This window comes from Oncorhynchus clarkii, unplaced genomic scaffold, assembly GCF_045791955.1.
Source record: "Oncorhynchus clarkii lewisi isolate Uvic-CL-2024 unplaced genomic scaffold, UVic_Ocla_1.0 unplaced_contig_5423_pilon_pilon, whole genome shotgun sequence".
NCBI classification, from domain to species: Eukaryota; Metazoa; Chordata; class Actinopteri; order Salmoniformes; family Salmonidae; genus Oncorhynchus; species Oncorhynchus clarkii.
In genome coordinates, this window is record NW_027257934.1 from 117,190 (window position 1) to 145,014 (window position 27,825).

The window sequence follows — 27,825 nt, forward strand, 5'->3', positions numbered from 1 at the left end:
TTGCTTCTCCTCTCAGTACCGTCTCCAATTATCTCAGTCCATTTCGGGAGTCGAGCCGGTCATTCTCTGACGTGACCGGAACATGCATTTTGGCGCAAAGCAGATGTTGAATTCATTCGAGTTGTATTATTAACAGATTGGCTATTTTTACTTGTTGGTGTGAGTTTTCCCCACCCAAGTCACTTTCTTGCATCAAAAGAGACAGTTTACAAGATCATTACAACTTAAAAACGACAAAATGGCACTTCAGAATAAAATCCTTCATCTGAGCTGCAGGAGTGTTTTGGGAGAAGTGCTCAACAAGAGGTTTGCCAGTAATTCTCGCGCGCTGCTCAAATCTGCAACCAGCGAGTCGCTCCGGATCTGTGCGACCGGACAAGAGACTTTCCCGGAGGATTTGATCCCACCGGGGGCCAGGGCGGAGGTGGTCGCTAAGGAGACCCGGATCAAGAGTCTGAAAGAGATGCCGGGACCCAGCGCCGTCAGCAACCTGATCGAGTTCTTTTACCGGGACGGTTTCAGTAGGATCCACGAAATACAGGTGGGCTACTTGGTCTTTTGTTTTTGGATTGAATATTTCGGTGATTATGCATTTTAGCATTTTACTTAGTTTATTGGAAAATACTTGAATCAACAGAAAAGTTTGTCATTTAGTCAGGAACCATAAACTGGTGTTGGCTGGGACCATTTTATTCGACCAACTGATTTGCCTATTTCCCCCCCTCCGACTTTCTGCCAATGTCATTACCATAAACATCATCAAACATGTTGTTTTAAAACTGAATGACAAAACACAATGTGTTTTGGGATGATTGTTTTTGTCTGTCTATAGGAATGTGTTACTATCACATTTAGAAATAATGATTTGCGTTCATATATATGAGTCTCCGCTGACTGGACTTGTATTCCTGCTCGGAGGCTACCATCAAACATGCAATTTCTTGTTAAAATTGTTATATATTTATACTTCTCACACTCGTTTATATTGGGAAAGGTAAGTGCTGTACTCACGACGTAGACAGAAATGTGTTTTTTAATATGTAGTCTGCATATATATATATATATATATTTTATCTTTAGAAATATGTGTAGATTGTGGGGGTAATGGGACACTGCACGATGTGTTACCAATTGGCAAAACGAATGATTTCTATATGACTAATTACAATGTGTTGTGGCTAACGTTAGCTAGGCTGTGGGTTAAGAGTTAGGTTACAGGGGTTGTTATGGGTAGGGTTACCTAACATGCCAAGTAACTTAAAGTAGTTGATCATTAGTTGTATTGCTAAAGTTGTCCGTGGTGAAATCTAAAGGTTTGCTAGACGTTCGCAGGTTTTTAAGGTCCACCCTTCCGTATTTTGTCATTTTACTGCACAAAACATCCCACTTTCTGTCTGCTTTTGCGTAACCGAGTGCATTGAGGAGACCGATCGCTGCTGGAGTCCAGACAGTCAACTCTTACCCGAACCCACACCCCGACTAGTGTAGTGAAACTCTCCCTTTCTCCCGTTGCATAAGCCTGAGGTTAAACTGAGGTTAACCTGTCTGTCTAAAACCTGAAGGTGACAATAAAACAGGGCACTGTGACACGCCAGACTAGTCTGTCTCCTATATCAATTTAATTCAAGGGGTTTTATTGGCATGGGAAACATGTGTTAACATTGCCAAAGCAAGTGAGGTAGATAATATATAAAGTATAATAAAATGTTGAATAGCCAATCAGAAGTAGTGTGTGGGGGGGGGGGGGGGGGGGGGCGTTGCATAACCATCAGGGAAATGGAACCATTACTTAATAGGTGTTAGGGAAATGGTGTCAGGAGAACAGTGGCGTGTGTTGTTCCACACAGCGGTAGGAGGGATAGAGAGCGATAGAGTGAAAGATTCGTTTAGTGTGACCCTCCATTATTTCTGAACGTAACCTAGTAATACTGCCTGTCTACATCTGGGTAGCCTGGTCCCAGGTCTCTTTGTGCTGTGTTGCCAAACTCCCGTTGCCAAACTCCCCCGTTGCCAAATTCCCGTTGCCAAACTCTCCCGTTGCCAAATTCCCGTTGCCAAACTCTCCCGTTGCCAAACTCTCCCGTTGCCAAACTCCCGTTGCCAAACTCTCCCGTTGCCAAACTCCCGTTGCCAAACTCTCCCGTTGCCAAACTCCCGTTGCCAAACTCTCCCGTTGCCAAACTCCCGTTGCCAAACTCTGTGAAATAGAAAGAGATGGGGATGAGGATAAGTTTAGTGTGACTCTAGATCAAAATACAGGAATCACATTCTATTGGCTTATACCCCTAAACGGCAATCACACAGGATGTTGACAGCACTCTTCACACAGGATGTTGACAGCAAATCTCAGACAGGATGTTGACAGCACTCTTCACACAGGATGTTGACAGCAAATCTCAGACAGGATGTTGACAGCACTCCTCAGACAGGATGTTGACAGCACTCCTCAGACAGGATGTTGACAGCAAATCTCAGACAGGATGTTGACAGCAAATCTCAGACAGGATGTTGACAGCAAATCTCAGACAGGATGTTGACAGCAAATCTCAGACAGGATGTTGACAGGAAATATCAGACAGGATGTTGACTGCAAATCCCAGACAGGATGTTGACAGTAAATCCCAGACAGGATGTTGACAGTAAATCCCAGACAGGATGTTGACAGCAAATCTCAGACAGGATGTTGACAGTAAATCCCAGACAGGATGTTGACAGCAAATCCCAGACAGGATGTTGACAGCAAATCCCAGACAGGATGTTGACAGCAAATCCCAGACAGGGTGTTGACATCTAATCCCAGACAGGATGTTGACAGCTAATCCCAGACAGGATGTTGACATCAAGGTTCCTCTCTCTCCCCAGATGGAACACTCTCAGAAGTATGGGAAGATCTTTAAGTCTCGTTTCGGCCCCCAGCTGGTTGTGTCTATCGCAGGGCGGGATCTGGTTGCCGAGGTGCTGAGGACGGAGGGTGTGGCCCCGCAGAGAGGCAACATGGAGTCCTGGAAGGAGTACCGCGACCTGAGGGGCCGATCTACCGGACTTATCTCAGCGTGAGTCTGACCTCTGAACTACAACCTGTGACATCACGGGACGCAAAATGTTATACCCCCTTTTTGAAAGGAGGAAAATCTAGAAATGATTCACACGGAGAAGTAGTATCGACTTCAGTTAGTTGTAATGAATATTTTTGTGTAAAATCATCAACGATGTACACAGGAACTAAACAACGAGACGTTTGACAAGTGAAGAGCTCGTACATATTGTTCCGTAAAACCAGTCATGGCATGTTTCCATTTCAATATATTCTTATTTGTTATTTAAAAAAAAAAAATTGACAAAAGCTCTGTAGAAGGCCGACACGTAAAGCTCTGAGGAAGGCCGTGAGGCCGACACGTAACGCTCTGAGGAAGGCCGACACGTAAAGCTCTGAGGAAGGCCGTGAGGCCGACACGTAACGCTCTGAGGAAGGCCGATACATAAAGCTCTGAGGAAGGCCGTGAGGCCGACACGTAACGCTCTGAGGAAGGCCGATACATAAAGCTCTGAGGAAGGCCGTGAGGCCGACACGTAAAGCTCTGAGGAAGGCCGTGAGGCCGATACGTAAAGCTCTGAGGAAGGCCTTGAGGCCGATACATAAAGCTCTGAGGAAGGCCGTGAGGCCGATACGTAAAGCTCTGAGGAAGGCCTTGAGGCCGATACGTAAAGCTCTGAGGAAGGCCGTGAGGCCGACACGTAAAGCTCTGAGGAAGGCCGTGAGGCCGATACGTAAAGCTCTGAGGAAGGCCGTGAGGCCGATACGTAAAGCTCTGAGGAAGGCCGTGAGGCCGATACGTAAAGCTCTGAGGAAGGCCGTGAGGCCGACACGTAAAGCTCTGAGGAAGGCCGTGAGGCCGATACGTAAAGCTCTGAGGAAGGCCGTGAGGCCGATATGTAAAGCTCTGAGGAAGGCCGTGAGGCCGATACGTAAAGCTCTGAGGAAGGCCGTGAGGCCGATACGTAAAGCTCTGAGGAAGGCCGTGAGGCCGACGCGTAAAGCTCTGAGGAAGGCCGTGAGGACGATACGTAAAGCTCTGAGGAAGGCCGTGAGGCCGACACGTAAAGATCTGAGGAAGGCCGTGAGGCCGATACGTAAAGCTCTGAGGAAGGCCGATACGTAAAGCTCTGAGGAAGGCCGTGAGGCCAATACGTAAAGCTCTGAGGAAGGCCGTGAGGCCGATACGTAAAGCTCTGAGGAAGGCCGATACATAAAGCTCTGAGGAAGGCCGATACATAAAGCTTTGAGGAAGGCCTTGAGGCCGACACGTAAAGCTCTGAGGAAGGCCGTGAGGCCGATACGTAAAGCTCTGAGGAAGGCCGTGAGGCCGATACGTAAAGCTCTGAGGAAGGCCGTGAGGCCGACACGTAAAGCTCTGAGGAAGGCCGTGAGGCCGACACGTAAAGCTCTGAGGAAGGCCGTGAGGCCGATACGTAAAGCTCTGAGGAAGGCCGTGAGGCTGATACGTAAAGCTCTGAGGAAGGCCGTGAGGCCGATACGTAAAGCTCTGAGGAAGGCTGTGAGGCCGACACGTAAAGCTCTGAGGAAGGCCGATACATAAAGCTCTGAGGAAGGCCGTGAGGCCGATACGTAAAGCTCTGAGGAAGGCTGTGAGGCCGATACGTAAAGCTCTGAGGAAGGCCGATACATAAAGCTCTGAGGAAGGCCGTGAGGCCGATACGTAAAGCTCTGAGGAAGGCTGTGAGGCCGATACGTAAAGCTCTGAGGAAGGCCGTGAGACCGACACGTAAAGCTCTGAGGAAGGCCGATACATAAAGCTCTGAGGAAGGCCGTGAGGCCGATACGTAAAGCTTTGAGGAAGGCCGATACGTAAAGCTCTGAGGAAGGCCGTGAGGCCGACACGTAAAGCTTTGAGGAAGGCCGATACGTAAAGCTCTGAGGAAGGCTGTGAGGCCGATACGTAAAGCTCTGAGGAAGGCCGTGAGGCCGACACGTAAAGCTTTGAGGAAGGCCGATACGTAAAGCTCTGAGGAAGGCCGTGAGGCCGATACGTAAAGCTTTGAGGAAGGCCGATACGTAAAGTTCTGAGGAAGGCCGTGAGGCCGACACGTAAAGCTTTGAGGAATGCCGATACGTAAAGCTCTGAGGAAGGCCGATACGTAAAGCTCTGAGGAAGGCCGTGGGGCCGATACGTAAAGCTCTGAGGAAGGCCTTGAGGCCGACACGTAAAGCTCTGAGGAAGGCCGTGAGAATGATACGTAAAGCTCTGAGGAAGGCCGATACGTAAAGCTCTGAGGAAGGCCGTGAGGCCGATACGTAAAGCTCTGAGGAAGGCCGTGAGGCCGATACGTAAAGCTCTGAGGAAGGCCGATACATAAAGCTCTGAGGAAGGCCGATACATAAAGCTCTGAGGAAGGCCGATACATAAAGCTTTGAGGAAGGCCTTGAGGCCGACACGTAAAGCTCTGAGGAAGGCCGATACATAAAGCTCTGAGGAAGGCAGTGAGGCCGACACATAAAGCTCTGAGGAAGGCCGTGAGGCCGATACGTAAAGCTCTGAGGAAGGCCGATACGTAAAGCTCTGAGGAAGTCCTTGAGGCCGATACATAAAGCTCTGAGGAAGGCCTTGAGGCCGATACGTAAAGCTCTGAGGAAGGCCGCGAGGCCGACACGTAAAGCTCTGAGGAAGGCCTTGAGGCCGATACATAAAGCTCTGAGGAAGGCCGATACGTAAAGCTCTGAGGAAGGCCGTGAGGCCGACACGTAAAGCTCTGAGGAAGGCCGTGAGGCCGACACGTAAAGCTCTGAGGAAGGCCGTGAGGCCGACACGTAAAGCTCTGAGGAAGGCCGTGAGGCCGACACGTAAAGCTCTGAGGAAGGCCGTGAGGCCGACACGTAAAGCTCTGAGGAAGGCCGTGAGGCCGACACGTAAAGCTCTGAGGAAGGCCGTGAGGCCGACACGTAAAGCTCTGAGGAAGGCCGTGAGGCCGATACGTAAAGCTCTGAGGAAGGCCGCGAGGCCGACGCGTAAAGCTCTGAGGAAGGCCGTGAGGCCGATACGTAAAGCTCTGAGGAAGGCCGTGAGGCCGATACATAAAGCTCTGAGGAAGGCCGTGAGGCCGACACGTAAAGCTCTGAGGAAGGCCTTGAGGCCGACACGTAAAGCTCTGAGGAAGGCCGTGAGAATGATACGTAAAGCTCTGAGGAAGGCCGATACGTAAAGCTCTGAGGAAGGCCGTGAGGCCGATACGTAAAGCTCTGAGGAAGGCCGCGAGGCCGACACGTAAAGCTCTGAGGAAGGCCTTGAGGCCGATACATAAAGCTCTGAGGAAGGCCGATACGTAAAGCTCTGAGGAAGGCCGTGAGGCCGACACGTAAAGCTCTGAGGAAGGCCGTGAGGCCGACACGTAAAGCTCTGAGGAAGGCCGTGAGGCCGACACGTAAAGCTCTGAGGAAGGCCGTGAGGCCGACACGTAAAGCTCTGAGGAAGGCCGTGAGGCCGACACGTAAAGCTCTGAGGAAGGCCGTGAGGCCGACACGTAAAGCTCTGAGGAAGGCCGTGAGGCCGACACGTAAAGCTCTGAGGAAGGCCGTGAGGCCGATACGTAAAGCTCTGAGGAAGGCCGCGAGGCCGACGCGTAAAGCTCTGAGGAAGGCCGTGAGGCCGATACGTAAAGCTCTGAGGAAGGCCGTGAGGCCGATACATAAAGCTCTGAGGAAGGCCGTGAGGCCGACACGTAAAGCTCTGAGGAAGGCCTTGAGGCCGACACGTAAAGCTCTGAGGAAGGCCGTGAGAATGATACGTAAAGCTCTGAGGAAGGCCGATACGTAAAGCTCTGAGGAAGGCCGTGAGGCCAATACGTAAAGCTCTGAGGAAGGCCGTGAGGCCGATACGTAAAGCTCTGAGGAAGGCCGATACATAAAGCTCTGAGGAAGGCCGATACATAAAGCTCTGAGGAAGGCCGATACATAAAGCTTTGAGGAAGGCCTTGAGGCCGACACGTAAAGCTCTGAGGAAGGCCGATACATAAAGCTCTGAGGAAGGCCGTGAGGCCGACACATAAAGCTCTGAGGAAGGCCGTGAGGCCGATACGTAAAGCTCTGAGGAAGGCCGATACGTAAAGCTCTGAGGAAGGCCTTGAGGCCGATACATAAAGCTCTGAGGAAGGCCTTGAGGCCGATACGTAAAGCTCTGAGGAAGGCCGCGAGGCCGACACGTAAAGCTCTGAGGAAGGCCTTGAGGCCGATACATAAAGCTCTGAGGAAGGCCGATACGTAAAGCTCTGAGGAAGGCCGTGAGGCCGACACGTAAAGCTCTGAGGAAGGCCGTGAGGCCGACACGTAAAGCTCTGAGGAAGGCCGTGAGGCCGACACGTAAAGCTCTGAGGAAGGCCGTGAGGCCGACACGTAAAGCTCTGAGGAAGGCCGTGAGGCCGACACGTAAAGCTCTGAGGAAGGCCGTGAGGCCGACACGTAAAGCTCTGAGGAAGGCTGTGAGGCCGACACGTAAAGCTCTGAGGAAGGCCGTGAGGCCGATACGTAAAGCTCTGAGGAAGGCCGCGAGGCCGACGCGTAAAGCTCTGAGGAAGGCCGTGAGGCCGATACGTAAAGCTCTGAGGAAGGCCGTGAGGCCGATACATAAAGCTCTGAGGAAGGCCGTGAGGCCGACACGTAAAGCTCTGAGGAAGGCCGTGAGGCCGATACGTAAAGCTCTGAGGAAGGCCGTGAGGCCGATACGTAAAGCTCTGAGGAAGGCCGTGAGGCCGATACGTAAAGCTCTGAGGAAGGCTGTGAGGCCGACACGTAAAGCTCTGAGGAAGGCCGATACATAAAGCTCTGAGGAAGGCCGTGAGGCCGATACGTAAAGCTCTGAGGAAGGCTGTGAGGCCGATACGTAAAGCTCTGAGGAAGGCCGTGAGGCCGACACGTAAAGCTCTGAGGAAGGCCGATACATAAAGCTCTGAGGAAGGCCGTGAGGCTGATACGTAAAGCTCTGAGGAAGGCTGTGAGGCCGATACGTAAAGCTCTGAGGAAGGTCGTGAGGCCGACACGTAAAGCTCTGAGGAAGGCCGATACATAAAGCTCTGAGGAAGGCCATGAGGACGATACGTAAAGCTCTGAGGAAGGCCGTGAGGCCGACACGTAAAGATCTGAGGAAGGCCGTGAGGCCGACACGTAAAGCCCTGAGGAAGGCCGTGAGGCCGACACGTAAAGCTTTGAGGAAGGCCGATACGTAAAGCTCTGAGGAAGGCCGTGAGGCCGATACGTAAAGCTCTGAGGAAGGCCTTGAGGCCGACACGTAAAGCTCTGAGGAAGGCCGTGACAATGATACGTAAAGCTCTGAGGAAGGCCGATACGTAAAGCTCTGAGGAAGGCCGTGAGGCCGATACGTAAAGCTCTGAGGAAGGCCGTGAGGCCGATACGTAAAGATCTGAGGAAGGCCGTGAGGCCGATACGTAAAGCTCTGAGGAAGGCCGATACATAAAGCTCTGAGGAAGGCCGTGAGGCCGATACATAAAGCTCTGAGGAAGGCCGATACATAAAGCTTTGAGGAAGGCCTTGAGGCCGACACGTAAAGCTCTGAGGAAGGCCGATACATAAAGCTTTGAGGAAGGCCTTGAGGCCGACACGTAAAGCTCTGAGGAAGGCCGATACATAAAGCTCTGAGGAAGGCCGTGAGGCCGACACATAAAGCTCTGAGGAAGGCCGTGAGGCCGATACGTAAAGCTCTGAGGAAGGCCGAGACGTAAAGCTCTGAGGAAGGCCGTGAGGCCGACACGTAAATCTCTGAGGAAGGCCTTGAGGCAGATACATAAAGCTCTGAGGAAGGCCGATACATAAAGCTCTGAGGAAGGCCGTGAGGCTGATACGTAAAGCTCTGAGGAAGGCCTTGAGGCCGATACATAAAGCTCTGAGGAAGGCCTTGAGGCCGATACGTAAAGCTCTGAGGAAGGCCGTGAGGCCGATACGTAAAGCTCTGAGGATGGCCGTGAGGCCGATACGTAAAGCTCTGAGGAAGGCCGTGAGGCCGACACGTAAAGCTCTGAGGAAGGCCGTGAGGCCGACACGTAAAGCTCTGAGGAAGGCCGTGAGGCCGACACGTAAAGCTCTGAGGAAGGCCGTGAGGCCGACACGTAAAGCTCTGAGGAAGGCCGTGAGGCCGACACGTAAAGCTCTGAGGAAGGCCGTGAGGCCGATACATAAAGCTCTGAGGAAGGCCGCGAGGCCGACGCGTAAAGCTCTGAGGAAGGCCGTGAGGCCGATACGTAAAGCTCTGAGGAAGGCCGTGAGGCCGATACATAAAGCTCTGAGGAAGGCCGCGAGGCCGACGCGTAAAGCTCTGAGGAAGGCCGTGAGGCCGATACATAAAGCTCTGAGGAAGGCCGTGTTCCACTGTTCCTAGACCAGTTAACCCACTGTTCCTAGACTGGTTAACCCACTGTTCCTAGACCAGTTAAACCCACTGTTCCTAGACCTGTTAACCCACTGTTCCTAGACCAGTTAACCCACTGTTCCTAGACCAGTTAACCCACTGTTCCTAGACCAGTTAACCCACTGTTCCTAGACCAGTTAACCCACTGTTCCTAGACCAGTTAACCCACTGTTCCTAGACCAGTTAACCCACTGTTCCTAGACCAGTTAACCCCACTGTTCCTAGACCAGTTAAACCCACTGTTCCTAGACCAGTTAACCCACTGTTCCTAGGCCAGTTAACCCACTGTTCCTAGTCCAGTTAACCCACTGTTCCTAGACCAGTTAACCCACTGTTCCTAGACCAGTTAAACCCACTGTTCCTAGACCAGTTAACCCACTGTTCCTAGACCAGTTAACCCACTGTTCCTAGACCAGTTAACCCACTGTTCCTAGACCAGTTAACCCACTGTTCCTAGACCAGTTAACCCACTGTTCCTAGACCAGTTAACCCCACTGTTCCTAGGCCAGTTAACCCACTGTTCCTAGTCCAGTTAACCCACTGTTCCTAGACCAGTTAACCCACTGTTCCTAGGCCAGTTAACCCACTGTTCCTAGACCAGTTAACCCACTGTTCCTAGACCAGTTAACCCACTGTTCCTAGACCAGTTAACCCACTGTTCCTAGACCAGTTAACCCACTGTTCCTAGACCAGTTAAACCACTGTTCCTAGACCAGTTAAACCCACTGTTCCTAGACCAGTTAACCCCACTGTTCCTAGACCAGTTAACCCACTGTTCCTAGACCAGTTAACCCACTGTTCCTAGACCAGTTAACCCACTGTTCCTAGACCAGTTAACCCCACTGTTCCTAGACCAGTTAACCCACTGTTCCTAGACCAGTTAAACCCACTGTTCCTAGACCAGTTAAACCCACTGTTCCTAGACCAGTTAACCCCACTGTTCCTAGACCAGTTAACCCACTGTTCCTAGACCAGTTAACCCACTGTTCCTAGACCAGTTAACCCACTGTTCCTAGACCAGTTAACCCCACTGTTCCTAGACCAGTTAAACCCACTGTTCCTAGACCAGTTAACCCCACTGTTCCTAGACCAGTTAAACCCACTGTTCCTAGACCAGTTAACCCACTAGACCAGTTAACCCACTGTTCCTAGACCAGTTAACCCACTGTTCCTAGACCAGTTAAACCCACTGTTCCTAGGGCCGTCATTGTAAATAAGAATTTGTTCTTAACTGACTAGTTAAATAAAAGTCAGATAAATATCCCTCCTGATTGCGGGAATCTTCCCAACCGGGATTTCTGTGAAAACCTTTTAGTTAGTTGTCTCTTGACCACCTTCTCTCCCTTTCATCTCTGCAGGGAGGGTGAGGACTGGTTGAAGATGCGTAGCATCCTCCGTCAGCTGATCATGAGACCGAAGGACGTGGCTCAGTTCTCTGACGACGTGAATGCTGTGGTGGAGGACCTGGTGAAGAGAGTGGATACGCTGAGGAGCCAGCAGTCAGACGGACTCACTGTACTCAATATTAACGATCTGTTTTTCAAATACGCAATGGAAGGTGGGTAGTGGGTACAGGGAGCATGGGTAGTGGGTACAGGGAGGATGGGTACCAGGAGGGTGGGTAGTGGGTACAGGGAGGGTGGGTAGTGGGTATAGGGAGGGTGGATACAGGGAGGATAGGTAGTGGGTACAGGCAGGATGTGTAGTGGGTACAGGGAGGATGGGTAGTGGGTACAGGGAGGGTGGGTAGTGGGTACAGGGAGGATGGGTAGTGGGTACAGGGAGCATGGGTAGTGGGTACAGGGAGGATGGGTACCAGGAGGGTGGGTAGTGGGTACAGGGAGGGTGGGTAGTGGGTATAGGGAGGGTGGATACAGGGAGGATAGGTAGTGGGTACAGGCAGGATGTGTAGTGGGTACAGGGAGGATGGGTAGTGGGTACAGGGAGGGTGGGTAGTGGGTATAGGGAGGGTGGATACAGGGAGGATAGGTAGTGGGTACAGGCAGAATGTGTAGTGGGTACAGGGAGGATGGGTAGTGGGTACAGGGAGGGTGGGTAGTGGGCACAGGGAAGGTGGGTAGTGGGTACAGGGAGGATGGGTACTAGTCAGTTGTCACTCCAGTATAGACTGCTGTATCTGTTTGGACTCTGTGGGAAGTCTGTTATTGAGGGTGCAGAACTCCTTTACAGGTGTGGCAGACATCATTTCCATTTGTCATATCAGCTACTAAAACTAATAAACCACAACTTTCTAGTGTTCTTTTTTTTTCTATTTTTTTCTATCTTCAAGTTAATTTACCTTCCTCCTCTTCTTCTCCCAGGTATGGCAGCCATCTTGTACGAGGACCGTCTGGGCTGCTTGGAGAATGAGATTCCTCAGAAGAGCCAGGACTACATCGCAGCCCTGCACCTGATGTTTAGTTCCTTCAAGATGACCATGTACGCCGGGGCCATCCCCAAGTGGCTCAGAACCGTCATCCCCAGACCCTGGGAGGAGTTCTGCAGCTCCTGGGACGGACTCTTCAGTTTCAGTACGTTTCTCTGATGCTGCATTTCCACGGGTGATTTACCACCCGGTGTTTTGACCTTTAACAGCCTCAGACGGGTGATTTACCACCCGGTGTTTTGACCTTTAACAGCCTCAGACGGGTGATTTACCACCCGGTGTTTTGACCTTTAAAAGCCTCAGACGGGTGATTTACCACCCGGTGTTTTGACCTTTAAAAGCCTCAGACGGGTGATTTACCACCCAGTGTTTTGACCTTTAAAAGACTGGTGATTTACCACCCAGTGTTTTGACCTTTAACAGCCTCAGACGGGTGATTTACCACCCGGTGTTTTGACCTTTAACAGCCTCAGACTGGTGATTTACCACCCGGTGTTTTGACCTTTAACAGCCTCAGACGGGTGATTTACCACCCGGTGTTTTGACCTTTAAAAGCCTCAGACTGGTGATTTACCACCCGGTGTTTTGACCTTTAACAGCCTCAGACTGGTGATTTACCACCCGGTGTTTGACCTTTTAAAAGCCTCAGACTGGTGATTTACCACCCGGTGTTTGACCTTTAACAGCCTCAGACGGGTGATTTACCACCCAGTGTTTTGACCTTTAACAGCCTCAGACGGGTGATTTACCACCCGGTGTTTTGACCTTTAACAGCCTCAGACGGGTGATTTACCACCCAGTGTTTTGACCTTTAAAAGACTGGTGATTTACCACCCGGTGTTTTGACCTTTAACAGCCTCAGACGGGTGATTTACCACCCGGTGTTTTGACCTTTAAAAGCCTCAGACTGGTGATTTACCACCCAGTGTTTTGACCTTTTAAAAGCCTCAGACTGGTGATTTACCACCCGGTGTTTTGACCTTTAAAAGCCTCAGACTGGTGATTTACCACCCGGTGTTTGACCTTTAAAAGCCTCAGACTGGTCTGACTGCTGAGAGCTACTTTATTGAGGAGAAATGTCTCACCTACACTCTTAGAACAACATCAAATGCTACTTCATCTGTCTCCATAGGAGAACCCTTTGTAGAACCCTTTTGGGTTCCAGGTAGAACCCTTTCTGGGTTCCAGGTAGAACCCCTTACACAGAGTGTTCTACATGGAACTCAAAATGATTCTACCTGGAACCAAAAGGGTTCTACCTGGAACTCAAAATGATTCTACCTGGAACCAAAAGGGTTCTACACGGAACTCAAAATGATTCTACCTGGAACCAAAAGGATTTTTCACCAGGATCCATAAAGGGTTATCCTACGGGGACAGACGAAGAACCCTTTTCAAACCCTTTATTTCTCTGGATAAGAGCGTCTGATAAATGACTCACTTGTGAATGCATGCATGTAACCCAATACTGTTGTTCTGGACTAGAGATGAATATGTTACCATAACCCTCTCCCCCCCCAGGCCAGATCCATGTAGATAAGCGTCTGGGGGAGATCCAGGATCTGGTGTCCCGAGGAGAGACGGTGAAGGGGGGGCTTTTAACTCACATGCTGGTGACCCGAGAGATGAACCTGGAGGAGATCTACGCTAACATGACTGAGATGTTACTGGCTGGGGTGGACACGGTGAGCAGTAGGGGAGATGTTACTGGGGTGGACACAGTGAGCAGTAGGGGAGATGTCACTGGGGTGGACACGGTGAGCAGTAGGGGAGATGTTACTGGGGTGGACACGGTGAGCAGTAGAGGAGATGTTACTGGGGTGGACACGGTGAGCAGTAGGGGAGATGTTACTGGGGTGGACACGGTGAGCAGTAGGGGAGATGTTACTGGGGTGGACACGGTGAGCAGTAAGGGAAATGTTACTGGGGTGGACACGGTGAGCAGTAGAGGAGATGTTACTGGGGTGGACACGGTGAGCAGTAGGGGAGATGTTACTGGGGTGGACACGGTGAGCAGTAGGGGAGATGTTACTGGGGTGGACACGGTGACCAGTAGAGGAGATGTTACTGGGGTGGACACGGTGAGCAGTAGGGGAGATGTTACTGGGGTGGACACGGTGAGCAGTAGAGGAGATGTTACTGGGGTGGACACGGTGAGCAGTAGAGGAGATGTTACTGGGGTGGACACGATGAGCAGTAGAGGAGATGTTACTGGGGTGGACACGGTGAGCAGTAGGGGAGATGCTACTGGGGTGGACACGGTGAGTAGTAGGGGAGATGTTACTGGCTGGGGTGGACACGGTGAGCAGTAGAGGAGATGTTACTGGGGTGGACACGGTGAGCAGTAGAGGAGATGTTACTGGGGTGGACACGGTGAGCAGTAGAGGAGATGTTACTGGGGTGGACACGGTGAGAAGTAGAGGAGATGTTACTGAGGTGGACACGGTGAGCAGTAGGGGAGATGTTACTGGGGTGGACACGGTGAGCAGTAGGGGAGATGTTACTGGGGTGGACACGGTGAGCAGTAGAGGAGATGTTACTGGGGTGGACCGCATTATCTACCAAGAGAATTCTCTTCGATTATAATCACAGCCGTATATATCCCCCCCCAAGCAGACACATCGATGGCTCTGAACGAACTTTATTTAACTCTCTGCAAACTGGAAACAATTTATCCGGAGGCTGCATTCATTGTAGCTGGGGATTTTAACAAGGCTAATCTGAAAACAAGACTCCCCAAATTTTATCAGCATATCGATTGCGCAACCAGGGGAGGAAAGACCTTGGACCATTGTTACTCTAACTTCCGCGACGCATATAAGGCCCTGCCCCGCCCCCCTTTCGGAAAAGCTGACCACGACTCCATTTTGTTGATCCCTGCCTACAGACAGAAACTAAAACAAGAGGCTCCCACGCTGAGGTCTGTCCAACGCTGGTCCGACCAAGCTGACTCCACACTCCAAGACTGCTTCCATCACGTGGACTGGGAGATGTTTCGTATTGCGTCAGATAATAACATTGACGAATACGCTGATTCGGTGTGCGAGTTCATTAGAACGTGCGTTGAAGATGTCGTTCCCATAGCAACGATTAAAACATTCCCTAACCAGAAACCGTGGATTGATGGCAGCATTCGTGTGAAACTGAAAGCGCGAACCACTGCTTTTAATCAGGGCAAGGTGTCTGGTAACATGACCGAATACAAACAGTGCAGCTATTCCCTCCGCAAGGCTATCAAACAAGCTAAGCGCCAGTACAGAGACAAAGTAGAATCTCAATTCAACGGCTCAGACACAAGAGGCATGTGGCAGGGTCTACAGTCAATCACGGACTACAGGAAGAAACCCAGCCCAGTCACGGACCAGGATGTCTTGCTCCCAGGCAGACTAAATAACTTTTTTGCCCGCTTTGAGGACAATACAGTGCCACTGACACGGCCTGCAACGAAAACATGCGGTCTCTCCTTCACTGCAGCCGAGGTGAGTAAGACATTTAAACGTGTTAACCCTCGCAAGGCTGCAGGCCCAGATGGCATCCCCAGCCGCGCCCTCAGAGCATGCGCAGACCAGCTGGCCGGTGTGTTTACGGACATATTCAATCAATCCCTATACCAGTCTGCTGTTCCCACATGCTTCAAGAGGGCCACCATTGTTCCTGTTCCCAAGAAAGCTAAGGTAACTGAGCTAAATGACTACCGCCCCGTAGCACTCACATCCGTCATCATGAAGTGCTTTGAGAGACTAGTCAAGGACCATATCACCTCCACCCTACCTGACACCCTAGACCCACTCCAATTTGCTTACCGCCCAAATAGGTCCACAGACGATGCAATCTCAACCACACTGCACACTGCCCTAACCCATCTGGACAAGAGGAATACCTATGTGAGAATGCTGTTCATCGACTACAGCTCGGCATTCAACACCATAGTACCCTCCAAGCTCGTCATCAAGCTCGAGACCCTGGGTCTCGACCCCGCCCTGTGCAACTGGGTACTGGACTTCCTGACGGGCCGCCCCCAGGTGGTGAGGGTAGGCAACAACATCTCCTCCCCGCTGATCCTCAACACTGGGGCCCCACAAGGTTGCGTTCTGAGCCCTCTCCTGTACTCCCTGTTCACCCACGACTGCGTGGCCACGCACGCCTCCAACTCAATCATCAAGTTTGCGGACGACACAACAGTGGTAGGCTTGATTACCAACAACGATGAGACGGCCTACAGGGAGGAGGTGAGGGCCCTCGGAGTGTGGTGTCAGGAAAACAACCTCACACTCAACGTCAACAAAACTAAGGAGATGATTGTGGACTTCAGGAAACAGCAGAGGGAACACCCCCCTATCCACATCGATGGAACAGTAGTGGAGAGGGTAGCAAGTTTTAAGTTCCTCGGCATACACATCACAGACAAACTGAATTGGTCCACTCACACAGACAGCATCGTGAAGAAGGCGCAGCAGCGCCTCTTCAACCTCAGGAGGCTGAAGAAATTCGGCTTGTCACCAAAAGCACTCACAAACTTCTACAGATGCACAATCGAGAGCATCCTGGGGCGGGCTGTATCACCGCCTGGTATGGCAACTGCACCGCCCTCAACCGTAAGGCTCTCCAGAGGGTAGTGAGGTCTGCACAACGCATCACCGGGGGCAAACTACCTGCCCTCCAGGACACCTACACCACCCGATGTCACAGGAAGGCCATAAAGATCATCAAGGACATCAACCACCCGAGCCACTGCCTGTTCACCCCGCTATCATCCAGAAGGCGAGGTCAGTACAGGTGCATCAAAGCTGGGACCGAGAGACTGAAAAACAGCTTCTATCTCAAGGCCATCAGACTGTTAAACAGCCACCACTAACACTGAGTGGCTGCTGCCAACACACTGACACTGACTCAACTCCAGCCACTTTAATAATGGGAATTGATGGGAAATGATGTAAATATATCACTAGCCACTTTAAACAATACTACCTTATATAAATGTTACTTACCCTACATTATTCATCTCATACGCATACGTATATACTGTACTCTATATCATCGACGGTATCCTTAGGTAATACATGTATCACTAGCCACTTTATACTATACCACTTTGTTTACATACTCATCTCATTTGTACATACTGTACCCGATACCATCTACTGTATCTTGCCTATGCTGCTCTGTACCATCACTCATTCATATATCCTTATGTACATATTCTTTATCCCCTCACACTGTGTACAAGACAGTAGTTTTGGAATTGTTAGTTAGATTACTTGTTATTACTGCATTGTCGGAACTAGAAGCACAAGCATTTCGCTACACTCGCATTAACATCTGCTAACCATGTGTATGTGACAAATAAAATTTGATTTGATTTGATTTGATTTGAGCAGTAGAGAAGATGTTACTGGGGTGGACACGGTGAGCAGTAGGGGTGATGTTACTGGGGTGGACACGGTGAGCAGTAGAGGAGATGTTACTGGGGTGGACACGGTGAGCAGTAGGGAAGGGTTAACCCAGCTACAACGTTTCTCTCCCTCCTGTTTTGCCCCCCCCCATTCTGTTGGTTGGAGCCCCCCCTGTGTGCCCCCCCCCATTCTGTTGGTTGGAGCCCCCCCCCGTGTGTGTGTGTCCCCCCCCCCCCCCCCATTCTGTTGGTTGGAGCCCCCCCCCCCCCCCCCCCCCCCCCCCCCCGTTTGTCCCCCCACCCATTCTGTTGGTTGGAGCCCCCCCCCCCGTGTGTGTGTCCCCCCATTCTGTTGGAGCCTCTCAGGGGGTGTTTAGTCTTGGTTCCCACCAGACATCTCCGTGTGTGTGTGAACTGTGTGTATTGCAGAGACTGCCAGAGTGTGTGTTGTGGGATGTCAGATTAATGTGACGTGTCAATGAGAGGTGGCCTGGGGGGGGGGGGGGGGTCACATCTTGGCAGGAGGGTTGGGTTTGCAGACTGCCTCTGTCCAGCCTCTACTCAGCTCCTCTTAACTCCTCTCAGCTCCTCCTAGCTGTAACAGTGTGTTATGCTCTGGGAGGTGGAGGAGGGTTTAAGCCCTGCAGAGAGGCTGTCATATGATTCCCCCTGGTTGCCAGGGTGTTGCCAGCTGAGGAAACCAAGAGAAGGATCAAGCCTCTGATCTTCCGTCTCTCCTTCTGTCTGTGTGTCCTCGCTGGGACGCTGACCTCAGGATGAACCCTGCTAGTGAAGGCGTTTGGATTAGGGAGGGAGGGGGAGGGAGAGATGGGGGAGGGGGAGAGAGAGAGAGAGGGGGAGAGATGGTTGTGAGAACAAAAGGTCTAGCCCCATTTTATACCTGGTTGTAACATGTGTCCTTTGTCCTGATCTTGCCCCATTTAGTTTTAGACTGGTGTAGATGTTTTTAAAAGTTGCATTGTGATCTGATTGCGATCATATCTTCCTGACCACCTCCGAAGGTAGTCAGATTGTGTCTGGATATCAAGTGTACACACACCTGGACGGTCAAACCATTTGAAATCATTGTTAGACCGCCAGGTCAAAACATTTGGAATCATCGTTATACCGCCAGGTCAAACCATTTGGAATCATCGTTATACCGCCAGGTCAAACCATTTGGAATCATCGTTAGACCACCAGGTCAAACCATTTGGAATCATCGTTAGACCGCCAGGTCAAACCATTTGGAATCATCGTTAGACCGCCAGGTCAAACCATTTGGAATCATCGTTAGACCGTTAGGTCAAACCATTTGGAATCATCGTTATACCGCCAGGTCAAACCATTTGGAATCATCGTTAGACCGCCAGGTCAAACCATTTGGAATCATCGTTAGACCGTTAGGTCAAACCATTTGAAATCATTGTTATACCGCCAGGTCAAACCATTTGGAATCATCGTTAGAGGAACCAGGATATCTGGTCACCATGGAGACACGGTGGACGATGTACAGGGAGGAACCAGGATATCTGGTCACCATGTAGACACGGTGGACAACATACAGGGAGGGACCAGGATATCTGGTCACCATGGAGACACGGTAGACAACATACAGGGAGGAACCAGGATATCTGGTCACCATGGAGACACGGTGGACAACATACAGGGAGGTACCAGGATATCTGGTCACCATGGAGACACGGTGGACGGATAGGAGACTCGTTTTAATACCGTGTGTAGATACAACGGCTACGATGGGGGCACAATCAGATTGTGGATAAATTCAGTACAAGGAATGCATGTTAGCACCAGGTATAAACGAGGTGTGTGTGTGTGTGTGTGTGTGTGTGGTGTGTGTGTGTGTGTGTGTGTGTGTGTGAGAAAGGGATAGAAAGAGAGAACAAAAGCAAGGTCTGTCTGTGTGACATAAGAACCGCTGTGTGGGAGGGAGAGAGAGAGAGAGAGAGAGAGGGAGGGAGAGAGAGGGAGGGAGAGAGAGAGGGGGAGAGAGAGAGGGGGAGGAAGGGGGTTAAGAGAACAAAAGCAAGGTCTGTCTGTGTGACATAAGAACCGCTGTGTGGGGGAGAGAGAGATGACTACAAAGGGAAGGAGAGGGGGATGGAGGGAGAGAGAGAGGGGGAGGAAGGGAGGGAGAGAGGGAGGGAGAGAGGGAGAGAGAAAGAGATTTGAATAAAGGAACGAGGAAATGGAGAACTGAGATTAGAGGAGAGGAGACGAGGAAACAGGGACAGTTGAATAGTTATAGGAGACATTAGGAGACATTAGGAGACATTAGGAGACACTAGGAGCCATTAGGAGACATTAGGAGACATTAGGAGACATTAGGAGACATTAGGAGCCATTAGGAGACATTAGGAGACATTAGGAGACATTAGGAGACATTAGGAGACACCCTGTTCCCTATATAGTGCACTACTTTATGACACCCTATTCCCTATATAGTGCACTACTTTTGATGTAGGGAACAGGGTGCCATTTCTGTTCTATAACTCCCAGAAACCACTCTGTCTGCTCGTTTATTGACCTGTCATTCAGACAAGGAGTATTCCTGTAATGTGGATTGGTTGACAGATCTGGGATCAGAAGCCCCGAGGGCAGTGACATGTCCTGTCTATGGCTGCAGTAACCTCTGGTTCCTGTCAGTTTAACACAGCAAAACCCCAATGAGCCCAATGAACCCCGACGATAATCAGTCAAACAGGAGCCCTAACAACCCCGACGATCCTCAGTCAAACAGGAGCCCTAACAACCCTGAGAATCCTCAGTCAAACAGGAGCCCTAACAACCCCGAGGATCCTCAGTCAAACAGGAGCCCTAACAACCCCGACGATCCTCAGTCAAACAGGAGCCCTAACAACCCCGAGGATCCTCAGTCAAACAGGAGCCCTAACAACCCCGAGGATCCTCAGTCAAACAGGAGCCCTAACAACCCCGACGATCCTCAGTCAAACAGGAGCCCTAACAACCCCGACGATCCTCAGTCAAACAGGAGCCCTAACAACCCCGACGATCCTCAGTCAAACAGGAGCCCTAACAACCCCGAGGATCCTCAGTCAAACAGGAGCTGGACTTTCTGATTTCTCTATCATTGCCTTTCTAACTTGTTGGAGGAAGTGGAGGCTGGTGTAGGGGGGAAGTGGAGGCTGGTGGAGGGAGGAAGTGGAGGCTGGTGGAGGGGGGAAGTGGAGGCTGGTGGAGGGAGGAAGTGGAGGCTGGTGGAGGGAGGAAGTGGAGGCTGGTGGAGGGAGGAAGTATCTATTTTTCTTTAACCAGGAAACCATTTAAGGGTAATTAACCTCTTTAGCTAGCGGGGGTCAAGAGGTCAACATTCAGAGGAAAGGTATTAAATACATCCAGCAACAAACTAATACTCTCTCTCTCTGTCTCTCTGTCTCTCTGTCTCTCTCTCTCTCTGTGTGTCTCTGTCTCTCTGTCTCTCTGTCTCTCTCTGTATGTCTCTGTCTCTCTCTCTCTCTGTCTCTCTCTCTCGCTCTCTCTGTCTCTCTCTCTCTCTGTGTGTCTCTCCATCTAGACATCATTCACCCTGTCCTGGGCCTGCTACCTCTTGGCCCGTCACCCTGAGGTCCAGCAGGAGATCTACGAGGAGGTGACGAGGACTCTGGGACACGGGACCATCCCCACCGCTGATGACGTCCCCCGTCTACCCCTCATCAGAGGACTGGTGAAGGAGACACTAAGGTACACACACACACACACACACACACACACACACACACACACACACACACACACACACACACACACACACACACACACACACACACACACACACACACACACACACACACACACACACACACACACACACACTCTCTCAACTCTTTAAGAAAAGTAATGACTTTTAAAGAAGTCCTCTCTCTGTCTCTCTGTCTGTCTGTTTCTCTCTCAAAATTCAAGTCAAGGGACTTTATTGTCATGGGAAACATATGTTAACATTGTCAAAGCAAGTGAAATAGATAATAAACAGTGAAATTAATAATAACAAATTAACAGTAAACAAATATAATAAAGACATTAAATGTCGTAATATGTGCAAATAGTTACTCTCTTTTTCTTTCCCTCCCCCCTCACTATACCTCTCTCCCCCCTCTCTCTCCCCCCACTATACCTCTCTCCCCCCTGTCTCCCCCCTCACTATACCTCTCTCCCCCCTCTCTCTCCCCCCACTCTATACCTCTCTCCCCCCTGTCTCCCCCCACTCTATACCTCTCCCTCCCCTCTCTCCCCCCTGTCCCCCCCCACTCTATACCTCTCTCCCCCCTCTCTCTCCCCCCACTCTATACCTCTCTGTCTCTCCCTCCCCTCTCTCCCCCCTGTCTCCCCCCACTCTATACCTCTCTCCCCCCTGTCCTCCCCCTCTCTATTCCTCTCTCTGTCTCTCCCTCCCCTCCCCCCCCCCCTCTCCATTCCTCTCTCTGTCTCTCCCTCCCCTCTCCCCCCCCTCTCCATTCCTCTCTCTGTCTCTCCCTCCCCTCTCTCCCCCCCCTCTCCATTCCTCTTTCTGTCTCTCCCTCCCTCCCCTCTCTATGCCTCTCTCTGTCTCTCCCCCCCCTCTCCCCCCCCCTCTCTATTCCTCTCTGTCTCTCCCTCCCCTCTCCCCCCCTCTCCATTCCTCTCTCTGTCTCTCCCCCCCCTCTCCATTCCTCTCTCTGTCTCTCCCTCCCCTCTCTCCCCCCCCCTCCCCTCTCCCCCCCTCTCTATTCCTCTCTCTGTCTCCCTTCCTCCCCCCCCCCCTCTCCATTCCTCTCTCTGTCTCCCCCCCCCCCCTCTCCATTCCTTTCTCTGTCTCTCCCTCCCCTCTCTCTCCCCCCCTCCCCTCTCCCCCCTCTCTATTCCTCTCTCCCCTCCCTTCCTTCTCCCCCAGAATGTTTCCTGTTCTGCCAGGTAATGGGCGTGTTACCCAGGATGACTTGGTGGTTGGCGGTTACTTCATCCCCAAAGGGGTAAGAGTGTGTCTATATCCCACCCAGGGTGATGATGACTGTGTGTCTATATCCCACCCAGGGTGATGATGACTGTGTGTCTATACCCCACCCAGGGTGATGATGACTGTGTGTCTATATCCCACCCAGGGTGATGATGACTGTGTCTATTTCCCACCCAGGGTGATGATGACTGTGTGTCTCTATCCCACCCAGGGTGATGATGACTGTGTGTCTATATCCCACCCAGGGTGATGATGACTGTGTGTCTATTTCCCACCCAGGGTGATGATGACTGTGTGTCTATATCCCACCCAGGGTGATGATGACTGTGTGTCTATTTCCCACCCAGGGTGATGATGACTGTGTGTCTCTATCCCACCCAGGGTGATGATGACTGTGTGTCTCTATCCCACCCAGGGTGATGATGACTGTGTGTCTATATCCCACCCAGGGTGATGATGACTGTGTGTCTATTTCCCACCCAGGGTGATGATGAATGTGTGTCTATATCCCACCCAGGGTGATGATGACTGTGTGTCTATATCCCACCCAGGGTGATGATGACTGTGTGTCTATAACCCACCCAGGGTGATGTTGACTGTGTGTCTATATCCCACCCAGGGTGATGATGACTGTGTGTCTATATCCCACCCAGGGTGATGATGAATGTGTGTCTATATCCCACCCAGGGTGACCTCCCTGTCTCCTCTCCTCCTCAGACTCTCCTCATATCCTCCCTGTCTCCTCTCCTCCTCAGACTCTCCTCATATCCTCCCTGTCTCCTCTCCTCATCAGACCCAGACTCTCCTCATATCCTCCCTGTCTCCTCTCCTCCTCAGACCCAGACTCTCCTCATATCCTCCCTGTCTCCTCTCCTCCTCAGACTCTCCTCATATCCTCCCTGTCTCCTCTCCTCCTCAGACCCAGACTCTCCTCATATCCTCCCTGTCTCCTCTCCTCCTCAGACTCTCCTCATATCCTCCCTGTCTCCTCTCCTCCTCAGACTCTCCTCATATCCTCCCTGTCTCCTCTCCTCCTCAGACTCTCCTCATATCCTCCCTGTCTCCTCTCCTCCTCAGACTCTCCTCATATCCTCCCTGTCTCCTCTCCTCCTCAGACTCTCCTCATATCCTCCCTGTCTCTCCTCTCCTCCTCAGATCCAGACTCTCCTCATATCCTCCCTGTCTCCTCTCCTCCTCAGACTCTCCTCATATCCTCCCTGTCTCCTCTCCTCCTCAGACCCAGACTCTCCTCATATCCTCCCTGTCTCCTCTCCTCCTCAGACTCTCCTCATATCCTCCCTGTCTCCTCTCCTCCTCAGACTCTCCTCATATCCTCCCTGTCTCCTCTCCTCCTCAGACTCCCCTCATATCCTCCCTGTCTCCTCTCCTCCTCAGACCCAGACTCTCCTCATATCCTCCCTGTCTCCTCTCCTCCTCAGATCCAGACTCTCCTCATATCCTCCCTGTCTCCTCTCCTCCTCAGACTCCCCTCATATCCTCCCTGTCTCCTCTCCTCCTCAGACCCAGACTCTCCTCATATCCTCCCTGTCTCCTCTCCTCCTCAGACCCAGACTCTCCTCATATCCTCCCTGTCTCCTCTCCTCCTCAGACCCAGTTGGCTCTATGTCACTACTCTACCTCCATGGACGAGGAGAATTTCCCCGGGGCTGATGACTTCCGTCCAGACCGCTGGATCAGGAAGGACGCTACGGACCGGGTGGATAACTTCGGCTCCATCCCGTTCGGCTACGGCATCAGGAGCTGCATCGGCAGGAGGATAGCTGAACTGGAGATGCACCTGGCTCTTACACAGGTGGGGGAACCTCACACACACACACACACGCACACACACACACACACACACACACACACACACACACACACAAACACACACAGTATTTTCCTGACAACAGTATCTTGGGTGATCTTTGATCCCTTCTCAAATAGACAATAGATTTTCTAATCTTATTCTGTAACAGTGTCTCTGTTGTTCCCAAAATGAAGGTCTCCTCATGACTTGGTCTTCTTCTTATATCACAAATAGGGGGACATTTGGGACCTAGATTTAGTCTCCCAGCTGGTCTCTTCTTCTCCTCCAGCTGGTTAATACCGGTTGTGTTTGTCTCTTCTTCTCCTCCAGCTGGTTAATACCGGTTGTGTTTGTCTCTTCTTCTCCTCCAGCTGGTTAATACCGGTTGTGTTTGTCTCTTCTTCTCCTCCAGCTGGTTAATACCGGTTGTGTTTGTCTCTTCTTCTCCTCCAGCTGGTTAATACTGGTTGTGTTTGTCTCTTCTTCTCCTCCAGCTGGTTAATACTGGTTGTGTTTGTCTCTTCTTCTCCTCCAGCTGGTTAATACCGGTTGTGTTTGTCTCTTCTTCTCCTCCAGCTGGTTAATACCGGTTGTGTTTGTCTCTTCTTCTCCTCCAGCTGGTTAATACCGGTTGTGTTTGTCTCTTCTTCTCCTCCAGCTGGTTAATACCGGTTGTGTTTGTCTCTTCTTCTCCTCCAGCTGGTTAATACCGGTTGTGTTTGTCTCTTCTTCTCCTCCAGCTGGTTAATACCGGTTGTGTTTGTCTCTTCTTCTCCTCCAGCTGGTCCAGAGGTTAATACCGGTTGTGTTTGTCTCTTCTCCTCCAGCTGGTTCATACCGGTTGTGTTTGTCTCTTCTTCTCCTCCAGCTGGTTCATACCGGTTGTGTTTGTCTCTTCTTCTCCTCCAGCTGGTTAATACCGGTTGTGTTTGTCTCTTCTTCTCCTCCAGCTGGTTCATACCGGTTGTGTTTGTCTCTTCTTCTCCTCCAGCTGGTTAATACTGGTTGTGTTTGTCTCTTCTTCTCCTCCAGCTGGTTAATACCGGTTGTGTTTGTCTCTTCTTCTCCTTCAGCTGGTTAATACCGGTTGTGTTTGTCTCTTCTTCTCCTCCAGCTGGTCCAGAGGTTAATACCGGTTGTGTTTGTCTCTTCTTCTCCTCCAGCTGGTTAATACCGATTGTGTTTGTCTCTTCTTCTCCTCCAGCTGGTTAATACCGGTTGTGTTTGTCTCTTCTTCTCCTCCAGCTGGTTAATACCGGTTGTGTTTATCTCTTCTTCTCCTCCAGCTGGTTAATACCGGTTGTGTTTGTCTCTTCTTCTCCTCCAGCTGGTTAATACTGGTTGTGTTTGTCTCTTCTTCTCCTCCAGCTGGTTAATACTGGTTGTGTTTGTCTCTTCTTCTCCTCCACCTGGTTAATACCGGTTGTGTTTGTCTCTTCTTCTCCTCCAGCTGGTTAATACCGGTTGTGTTTGTCTCTTCTTCTCCTCCAGCTGGTTCATACCGGTTGTGTTTGTCTCTTCTTCTCCTCCAGCTGGTTAATACTGGTTGTGTTTGTCTCTTCTTCTCCTCCAGCTGGTTAATACCGGTTGTGTTTGTCTCTTCTTCTCCTCCAGCTGGTTAATACCGGTTGTGTTTGTCTCTTCTTCTCCTCCAGCTGGTCCAGAGGTTAATACCGGTTGTGTTTGTCTCTTCTTCTCCTCCAGCTGGTTAATACCGATTGTGTTTGTCTCTTCTTCTCCTCCAGCTGGTTAATACCGGTTGTGTTTGTCTCTTCTTCTCCTCCAGCTGGTTAATACCGGTTGTGTTTATCTCTTCTTCTCCTCCAGCTGGTTAATACCGGTTGTGTTTGTCTCTTCTTCTCCTCCAGCTGGTTAATACTGGTTGTGTTTGTCTCTTCTTCTCCTCCAGCTGGTTCATACCGGTTGTGTTTGTCTCTTCTTCTCCTCCAGCTGGTTAATACTGGTTGTGTTTGTCTCTTCTTTTCCTCCAGCTGGTTAATACCGGTTGTGTTTGTCTCTTCTTCTCCTCCAGCTGGTTAATACCGGTTGTGTTTGTCTCTTCTTCTCCTCCAGCTGGTTAATACCGGTTGTGTTTGTCTCTTCTTCTCCTCCAGCTGGTTAATACTGGTTGTGTTTTTCTCTTCTTCTCCTCCAGCTGGTTAATACTGGTTGTGTTTGTCTCTTCTTTTCCTCCAGCTGATCCAGAGGTTCCAGATTGGGTTGTGTCCCGTCACAGAAGAAATCAAAGCCAAAACCCACGGCCTCCTCTGTCCTGCTGCGCCCATCAACCTGCAGTTTGCCGACAGACAACCCTAGACCAAAACCCACGGCCTCCTCTGTCCTACTGCGCCCATCAACCTGCAGTTTGCCGACAGACAACCCTAGACCAAAACCCACGGCCGTCCTCTGTCCTGCTGCGCCCATCAACCTGCAGTTTGCCGACAGACAACCCTAGACCAAAACCCACGGCCTCCTCTGTCCTGCTGCGCCCATCAACCTGCAGTTTGCCGACAGACAACCCTAGACCAAAACCCACGGCCGTCCTCTGTCCTGCTGCGCCCATCAACCTGCAGTTTGCCGACAGACAACCCTAGACCAAAACCCACGGCCGTCCTCTGTCCTGCTGCGCCCATCAACCTGCAGTTTGCCGACAGACAACCCTAGACCAAAACCCACGGCCTCCTCTGTCCTGCTGCGCCCATCAACCTGCAGTTTGCCGACAGACAACCCTAGACCAAAACCCACGGCCTCCTCTGTCCTGCTGCGCCCATCAACCTGCAGTTTGCCGACAGACAACCCTAGACCAAAACCCACGGCCTCCTCTGTCCTGCTGCGCCCATCAACCTGCAGTTTGCCGACAGACAACCCTAGACCAAAACCCACGGCCTCCTCTGTCCTGCTGCGCCCATCAACCTGCAGTTTGCCGACAGACAACCCTAGACCAAAACCCACGGCCTCCTCTGTCCTACTGCGCCCATCAACCTGCAGTTTGCCGACAGACAACCCTAGACCAAAACCCACGGCCTCCTCTGTCCTGCTGCGCCCATCAACCTGCAGTTTGCCGACAGACAACCCTAGACCAAAACCCACGGCCTCCTCTGTCCTGCTGCGCCCATCAACCTGCAGTTTGCCGACAGACAACCCTAGACCAAAACCCACGGCCGTCCTCTGTCCTGCTGCGCCCATCAACCTGCAGTTTGCCGACAGACAACCCTAGACAGATACACTGTTTAACTCCTTTCTTCTCCTTATCTCTCTAGTGAGGTAAATGGGTAAATAACAGACAGACTGTCAGGTTTATACCATCCTGTACCCAGATGCTATTGTTCTGTGTAAACAGTCTCTAAGATACAGGATGTACACAGACCATAAATATATATATATATATATACAATATCAATACTTGTTTCATTTACAACTTTTCTAAGTCCTGTTATCAGCTGACTTCTGCACAGTGTCTGGCTGTGGATTGGCTGCAGCGTCTGGCTGTGGATTGGCTGCAGTGTCTGGCTTTTGGATTGGCTGCAGTGTCTGGCTGTGGATTGGCTGCAGTGTCTGGCTGTGGATTGGCTGCAGTGTCTGGCTTTTGGATTGGCTGCAGTGTCTGGCTGTGGATTGGCTGCAGTGTCTGGCTGTGGATTGGCTGCAGCGTCTGGCTGTGGATTGGCTGCAGTGTCTGGCTTTTGGATTGGCTGCAGTGTCTGGCTGTGGATTGGCTGCAGTGTCTGGCTTTTGGATTGGCTGCAGTGTCTGGCTGTGGATTGGCTGCAGTGTCTGGCTGTGGATTGGCTGCAGTGTCTGGCTGTGGATTGGCTGCAGTGTCTGGCTTTTGGA

At 51.2% G+C, this 27,825-nt stretch overlaps 1 protein-coding gene across 1 annotated transcript; it reads left to right on the forward strand.

Annotated features, from left to right (window-relative positions):
* Positions 1-27,391, forward strand: LOC139393717 (cytochrome P450 27C1-like). Its single transcript, XM_071142068.1, has 9 exons — positions 1-541; positions 2,863-3,053; positions 10,790-10,989; positions 11,753-11,962; positions 13,339-13,502; positions 20,766-20,932; positions 22,119-22,197; positions 23,791-23,994; positions 26,188-27,391. Exons 1-9 carry the CDS (start codon positions 239-241, stop codon positions 26,305-26,307), a joined length of 1,638 nt encoding a protein of 545 aa, XP_070998169.1. The 5' UTR covers positions 1-238; the 3' UTR covers positions 26,308-27,391.
* Positions 27,392-27,825: the final 434 nt, after the last annotated feature.